At 36.3% G+C, this 8,190-nt stretch overlaps 1 protein-coding gene across 2 annotated transcripts in view; it reads right to left on the bottom strand.

Annotated features, from left to right (window-relative positions):
* Window positions 1–8,190, bottom strand: part of LOC110032043 (protein AAR2 homolog) — a gene marked incomplete at its 5' end in the record, with an annotated part of 72,583 nt that overhangs the window by 40,439 nt on the left and 23,954 nt on the right. For both annotated transcript variants that reach the window (XM_020735552.1, XM_020735551.1), the window contains 2 exon segments: window positions 6,934–7,005; window positions 7,334–7,426. In XM_020735552.1, coding sequence (XP_020591211.1) covers window positions 6,934–7,005; window positions 7,334–7,426 — 165 coding nt within the window.

Genomic DNA, 8,190 nt, shown 5'->3' with positions numbered 1-8,190 from the left:
TTCTCGTGGATAAAACGAGAGAAAAAGCCCAGGAAAAGCTTGAAGTATGGAGGTCTACATTGGAGTCTAGAGGCCTTCATTTAAGTAGAACTAAAACTGAATACATGGAATGTAATTTTAGTAGTAATAACTCTAGTGACAGAAGTGTGACTTTGGGTGATCAAATTATTAAAAAGTGTGAACGATTTAGATATCTTGGGTCTGTTGTTCAAAGCGATGGTGATATAGATGGGGATGTTAATAGTAGAATTCAAGTTGGTTGGTTGAAGTGGAGGAAAGCTTCGAGTCTTTTGTGTGATAGAAAAGTACCGCTAAGACTGAAAGAAAAATTTTATAAGACGGTGGTGAGACCTGCAATGCTATATTGCACTGAATGTTGGCCTTTAAAAGAGAAGCATAATAATAAATTAAGTGTTGCCGAGATCAGAATGATTAGGTGGATGAGTGGCTTTACACTTAGAGACAAAATGCGAAATAAAATTATCCGTGATAGGGTTGGTGTAGCTCTTGTGACGGACAAAATTAGAGAAAATTGTCTTAGATGGTTTGGTCACATTAAACGTCGACCATCTGATCATCTGGTTAGGAGAGTAGATGTTTTAGATTCGCCTTGTGTTGAGAAAGGCAGAGGTAGACCTAGGAAGACTTGGGCTTATTGTATTCAAAATGATCTTAATTTAATAGAACTAAATGAAAATATGTCACTAAATAGGACGCAATGGAGAAAAAGAATTCATGTAACCGACCCCACGTAGTGAGATTAAGGCTTTGTTGTTGTCGGCCATTTTATTTTGAAAAAGAGATTAATTTTATGATTTTAAAGGAAAAAGATAATTTTGTAAGATATGAACATGATTTAAATATAAATATGATCTTTTTTTTTTTTTTGAAAAGTAACATTTTAATTTTAAAATATGTGAGACCAAACGGGTCTAACATTTTGGATAGTTTGGATGACTGATCACGATACCGCAAGTAATATATTTATCCCGAAGAATAAACATATCACTTGTAGTAGGTTCAATCACCTAAATTAAAGAATTTGTGACATTTGTTTGGTCCACGAAATATTTTATATAAGGTCAACAAGTTCCTCTATCTAACATAAGGATTAGATTGGGTTTATTTTACCTGCGTTCCAAGTTCCCTACAACGGCAATCCCCTATAGTTAATTACATCTTAAATGACCGGGATCACTTAAGAAAACTCTCGATTAAGATCAGTGGTTTTACCTTTCAGATTTCAAAATTTAGGTTTCCAAGATCGGACGTGAGAAGATCAAATAGGAGTAGCTCAAATAAGAACAATTATCTTAAGGAATCCAAAGGAATGAAAAGTAGGGGATATCACGAATCCGAGGAAAACCATTCGAGGAAAACCCCGATGATTTCCAAACTATCCTATTCTTTGGTTTTATGTCTTTGAAATGATGTTATTTAATGTTTTAATCCTGCAATTTATTTAGAATTTAAGACTTATAATCGCACAATATCTGATCGTGCAAATAGTCTAAAAAGATGGGAGTATTTACACAGTACCGTACGATAACCTCGGAATCCTAAAGTTTTAGGACTTATAATTGCACAATATGATTGTGCAAAGCCTAAAAGTGATATATGAGCGTTTACGTTGCGCTAGGCAAACCACCTCGAACTCGTATGAGTTGTTATTTAAACTAAGGAAAGTGTTCGGTGTGAATGTGTTTTGATGTTGCAAATCCATCTTGAAGTCGCTTTTTTGAATGTCCTCGTCGAGCTGCCCACGCTGTTTGCTCCAAGCTCTTCGTTGTAGCACCTGGTTTGATTTCAATCCTATGTAACCATTAGGTTTTCCTAAACTAAGGTATATTGTATATCAAAACAAATAAAGCATATGGTATATAAAAAAAAATACAACATGCTAGGAGAACAGTATATCATGCTATGAAATAAAAATGTTGCAATGTAAATCACATCTGTATATTTGAGAGGTTTGCTGCTTCTTTAAGCTAACTATTATTCACTGTATGAATCAAAAGAAACATTGCTTGGAAAATTCGAGAAAATCGACAAATAAATCCACGACAAAAAGCTCGGGAAAATTGACGAGTAATAATTCAAATAAAACTATCAAAATCTCGGGGAAATCCCAGAGAAAAGACTACGAGTGCTTTGTCCAAAAATTCCAAGAAAACATATGAAAAAGTCCGAAAAGAGGGGACCACAAGCACTCGGGTTGGGGCTAGGCTCAAATATATATATTTGTACTCGAGGGACGCCGAAGGCTACTATCGGTCACCCGGATGTATAAAGCACGCCACTCCACTAGAAGGATATCTTACTGAACCTAACTTAGGAGGGTACTCCTTAGCCCAAGATCAGTAATCAACAAGTGGACAACCCAATTGCAACATATTTAAAATTTAAGTTTTAGCATGCACATATATTTCAAGCATACAAAAGAAAAGTTATTTTTAATTTTGTATTGAAAATATTTTTTATAAAACATTGTATATGTTCTTATCAATTTGTTTTGTCAATTTTAAAAAGTATAGTTGTCCACAAGTTGATCACATCATTGGGCATAGGACCACCAAGAACCTAAGAAGGTACGGGTCCCCCGCTAGTCTTATGTCAGTGAATGATACTTTCATCCTATATTTCATCAGATCCCAGAATTGAGTCCTGGTGTTGTAAAATGAGATATCATTCTGCTCTACCACCGGCGTGTCTTTGTCATCATCGCCCTACGCCCCAAAACAAAATCGACCTACTTGCGACCTTGTTTGATGGTCTCATATATAACAAAAGATTACATATGAGCACTTATGTATCAGACATAAGCACAGAAAACTGAATCAAGAAACAAGAAAAAAAAGGAATAAAAATTGGGATGAGATAGAGGAGGAATTGATCCACCCAAAAGATCGAAAGATAAAAAGGTGAAGCAAACCTCAAAAGAGAGCCCAAGATCCTTGAATCAATCCAAAAATGATATCATTTTCTCAAAGTTTATAGAACTGGATCAACCCAGAAAGGGAATCCTTTCCAATTCTTGGTTTCAAATAGGTTAAAATAGGCTCAAAATTAACATAGCACTATACCCATGGCTTCATTCCTTGTATGCACTCACACACGTAATCCTGAATCAAAATATAGCATTTATGTCAACCAAATTTTAATATCAAACTTCCAAAACTCTTTTCCAAATAACAATTTCATACTATTCGCAAATCCTTTCAATTTCTTCCTTTCATTAAAAAATTTTTATTTCATATAATCATGGAGTTATTTAGATAAGACCAAATAAATATTCATAACCAGGGGCAACAATAAAGAGGAATGGCCACCACACATTTAAGCTCACTGGTAGAGCCAAGAAAGGGAAGGCCACCACAGAATAAGCCTACGGATAGGGGCAAGAAAGAGAGCAACCAAGCCCCAAACAAACTCACGGCCAAGGACCACAAAGAGAACAAACCAGGCCCAAAACCAGCTCACGGGTAAAGCGAGAAAAGAGAGCAGTGCTCACGCATAAGGCCGGAAAAGAAAGGACTCACGGGTAAGGCCAGGAAAGAGAGTAGCCAAACTTCATAGCAAGCCCACAAGTAACAAAATCATGAAATGCATCATCAAGTTTCAGCATAACTTCACAATTTAAGACAGCAAATAGGATAAAGTTAACGGGCAGGGGCAGTAGCAGAAAGCCAAGCCTGAACCAACTATCTTTAACATAAAAGAGCCATAGGAAAAGCTCATAGCTAGGATAAAATGAGAAGCAAGCTAAATCCCAACCAGCCACAACACCAACCATAGTATTAAGGCTCACGGGTAGAGGCAAAGAAGAAGACCACAAAGGCAGCGGCACCAAGTAAGGCTCACAGCCAAGGCAGCAAAAAGGAAACCACCATAGGTACTGCCATTACATCGCCTTTGATATACATAAGAGAGTGAATGGACAAGCTATTTCAAATTATTAGGACCGAACCCACTTTCATCACATAAAGTATGACAGCCCTTACATTAAATATTCTCACATAGAGAGAGATATTGAAATTCATGAATTTTGGGATGACAAACTTGATTACCCATAAAGAAAAAAACTGAGGAGCATTAAAGAGGAGGCCCCCAACCAAACCATGCCCAACAAAGGGGTCAAACCGAGCCCAAGGAATGAACCAAACAGTAAAAGATTTTAGCCAACATATAACACCAAAAGAAGCCCAAACCGAGCCCTTCAAATGGGCCAAAACTAATGTAAAACTTTCAGCTAAATTCAACCTGGAAGAAGCCAAAACCGAACTCACCAAAGGGGCCAAAAACAGCAAGGATATCAGCCAAGACATGATGCCAAAAGAAGCTAAACCGAGCCCATCAAAGGGCCAAACCCAGCCCCGGTCTAGGGGCAAACCAAGCCCAACACAGGGGCAAACCCCCGCCCACAAGAAAAAACAAAACATAATCATATTTTCTAGCTGACAAAGCCAAAACCGAGCCCTCCAAATTGGCCAAGACAGAGAATATTTTCATCCATGGTTTAATTCCAAAAGAGCTCAAATCAAACCCAACAAGTGGGTCAAAACAAAAAGAATATTTCCAGCATAAATTTGATTCCAAAAGAGTCCAAACCGAACCCACAAAGTGGGCCAAAGATAATGTTAAAATTTCAGTTAAATCCATCCTAATAGAAGCTAAAACCGAGCCCAACACATGGGCTAAATGAAAATGCAATTTCCAGCTATCATAAAGCCAAAACCGGGCCCTCCAAATGGGCCATGACAGAACCATAACTCCAGCTAACATCCAGTCCAGCATAATAAAAAAAAACCAAAACCAAGGCAAGGGGCAAAACCGAGCAGCATAAGGATGAAACCGAGCGAAAAAACAAGGGGGCAAAAATAGAGAAAATTTCCAGCATTTGCTTTCAAATAGTGATAGATAATATGAAATTGATAAGCCTAAATAGATTTTTTTTTTAGAGCCAGCACTTTCCAACATTCGTTTTGAACATGAGTAATAATAATAAAGAGCTCTGATAATCCATTCTAACATGCATTTCTATAGGGGCAAATTTCATTTCAAAACTACCACTATGATACTTCCAAATATCTCAAGCAAGAAGAACAAAGGCAGCCCATACATGCTATATTTTGATGTTTATAGGAATTATTTCATGCTTAAATCTCAAAACATACCCAAATCTTGCTTCCACATATTTTAGAAGAGATAGGAAGTTCATCCGAAATAGTGCAAAAATAGAGGAGAGGGGAATACCTTTTTTCAGCAGATTTAAAACAAAATTTGCAACCACGAATGCTCCGCACCACAAGCACACGAGAATTCTAGCTTTGAAAGGATTTCGGCAAAGCTTCTCTTCCTAAAAGCCTCAGAAAACAGCACACCACGAATGCTCCACACTCCAAGCACACGAGAATCAAACTTAGGAAAGATTTCAGCAGAGTTTTCTTCTCTAAAGACCTCCAACAGTAAAACCACAACTTCACTTTTCTCTCAAAAAATTTTCAACAACCCAAAACAGTAAACTAAGAAGTCATTTTATAGGCATAGAAGAGAGGGGAAAGAGCCACCAACCAGCCTCACTAGTAAACGAATCACACGACGAGATAGTAATTGCTAAAGTAAAGAGGGAGACAGTAAAGCCTCGACAAGGAGAAGGGTCGGCCAGCTTGCCTCTTGCAATTGGAGAGCCAAAAAGTCGAGGGGAGCTCGAGGAGGCGAGCCGCGTATGCGAACGGCAAAGGAAGAGTCGAGAAAGGGAGAAGAAATTGCCGCGTGGATTGTCCGCGGGAACTAAGGCACACGAGGGGAGTGGGACGAGCACCGCGGGATCAAGCCACGGTATCGAGCCATGGAACGAGTCAGACGAGGGTTTAAGTGTGTGGGTAGAAGGGAAATAGGGTTTAGGATTATAATTTTAATATTATAAGTAATAAAATATTTAATATTCCTTGAAAATAAAATTTGATTCGTACTTTTTATTCGTGTGTCAAAATATAACAAAATTGATGTCTATTTTAGGTAATTTTAACGTTCCGGACGCGCTGGCACTGTCTGTTTTACCATCGGAAGTCATTTTGACGAATTCATCAATTTACGTGTCATTTTCGGAAATTATGGCAATATGAATGTCTTTCCTGGTTAAAATTGGTGTCTCAGACGCGTTGGCGTGGTCCATTTTATCATCGGTGGTCGTCCGGAGAAGTTTTCATTTTCACCCATCTATTAAATCTGTTTAAGTTCAATTTTAGTCTGACCTTGTGCAATTTAGTGAATTTTGTGTATTTTGTGTTTGTGTGTGTGTGTGATAATAAAGTCCTTAAGAGATTTTCCTAAGGCTTGAAATCCTCTTGAGATTCTCCTTCTCCCTGAGTCTCCACATGATAGCCCTTAACCACTCGACCATAGGACGATAGTTTGAGAACACCCAGGTGAGACACCATAAGAGAATCGAGAAGTGGTTGGAATTTCTAAAGGGATGGGTTCAAGCTCTAGTTTTCTAAAATAGTCAATAGAATACCTAGAGCTAGATCCTAAGATCCTAAGGAAAAGAGTAATTACCTCAAAAATGAGGTCAACAGTTGTTGTTGTTGTTAAAGTGTTAAAATCAATTAAACTGACACCAACAAAAAATGCAAAGCAATAATTAGCTTGAAGATTTTATAAGCATTTAGAACACAACTAGTAAAGCAAGGCACTGCTTGCCAGTTTTGTACTACCAATCATCATGAATTGTGATAAAAGATTGACAATTATTAACAATGTAGAAATTTAGCACAATGTAGTGGTAAGGGATCTTGAAGTGCATCCATAGCATTAAAACAATGTAATGTCAGGAGTTATCAACAAAAATAATTTACAAAAATAAAACAAGGAAACATCGAGTCAACTGCAGAAAGCTACAGAAGCCAAGTAATGGTGTTAAGGAACACTTACTGCCTCAGTACAGCTGAAAAAAAGGCTTACTAAATCTTTCCACTGGATAAAAGCTTCCAATGATTGCCCCATCTGCATTTCTTTGCTGTGTTCAGTGCAAAAAAAATAAAGGAAAATTTACATAGGTAGCACACAATTTATATGGATTTACATATCTCACACCTAAACTTACATATTTACGTATATAGCACTTTGGCATTTTAAACTTTTGCATGAAAAGATATATTTCACTTACACTGGTGCTATTTTTTGTGATATTAAAATTTTGAGTGCTATGTCTGTAAATATGAAATTTTTAAGTGTGAGATATGTTAATACATAAGAATTGTGTGTTATGTATGCAAATGCCTTGGACGAATGAATTTTGAAAAAAAAAAAAGTTTAATGAATATTTGACTACCATGAATGCGATAAATGAGAATTGCAGCTCTCCTAGAAGTAGGTCTTCATCCTCTCCAAAGTTTGTCATGAGTATGTTCTTAAGTAACATAGTCTGTCAAGAAACAAACCTTAGTGGTAATTTTGGACTTAATTTAGTTTTATCTGATCATAAATAACTTCATATAACAAGTTTCAGTGAGGTCTTAAGTTATAAAGAGAATCACGTTTTAGCAAATAAAACCAAACATCTTTAATGTTTTAGTTCAGCAACCAAGACTATTAAACAAACCAACTACTAAACAAAAACTTAACCCCCATAATGTTTTAGTTCAGCAACCAAGACTATTAATCAAAACAACTACTAAACAAAAACTTAACCCCCATTAAGGTAAAGTTCAGGCCCAATTTCGCATTGCATTATATTCTAGGATTCTGCTTCCTTGAATAACAAAGGAAACTTTAAGAATCATGGCCCAACAACTGTTAAAAAAAGTCTAGTTCTATTCCAGAGAGCTTGGAATTATTAAGGCGGCAATAAACCATTTGAAGGAAGTTTCATACTATTCTAATATTTATAACAAACCACAACAAATCATTCAAACCTTCAAAAGTAACAGAACCGCTTGATTTCTAAAACATCTTGCATAAAATAAAAATATTCAGATTGCAACAACAATTTTAGAAAAGAAACTTAACACAAGATAAAATGTATTACTTATATATATTTTCAAATCTTCTTACATAAACATAATCTCTCATGTGAATTATTTAACTCAAAGATGTATTTCCTAAATCAAACAGTTAAACAGAACTTTTAAATTATATTTCTACCGTGAACTAAACTTTTTATGCATATGTTAAAACATACATGTTCAA

This window comes from Phalaenopsis equestris, unplaced genomic scaffold (genome assembly GCF_001263595.1).
Source record: "Phalaenopsis equestris unplaced genomic scaffold, ASM126359v1 Scaffold000877, whole genome shotgun sequence".
In the NCBI taxonomy this organism is placed as follows: domain Eukaryota; kingdom Viridiplantae; phylum Streptophyta; class Magnoliopsida; order Asparagales; family Orchidaceae; genus Phalaenopsis; species Phalaenopsis equestris.
The sequence above is the reverse complement of the archived record's forward strand: the minus strand, read 5'-3'. Positions and strand labels throughout refer to the sequence as shown.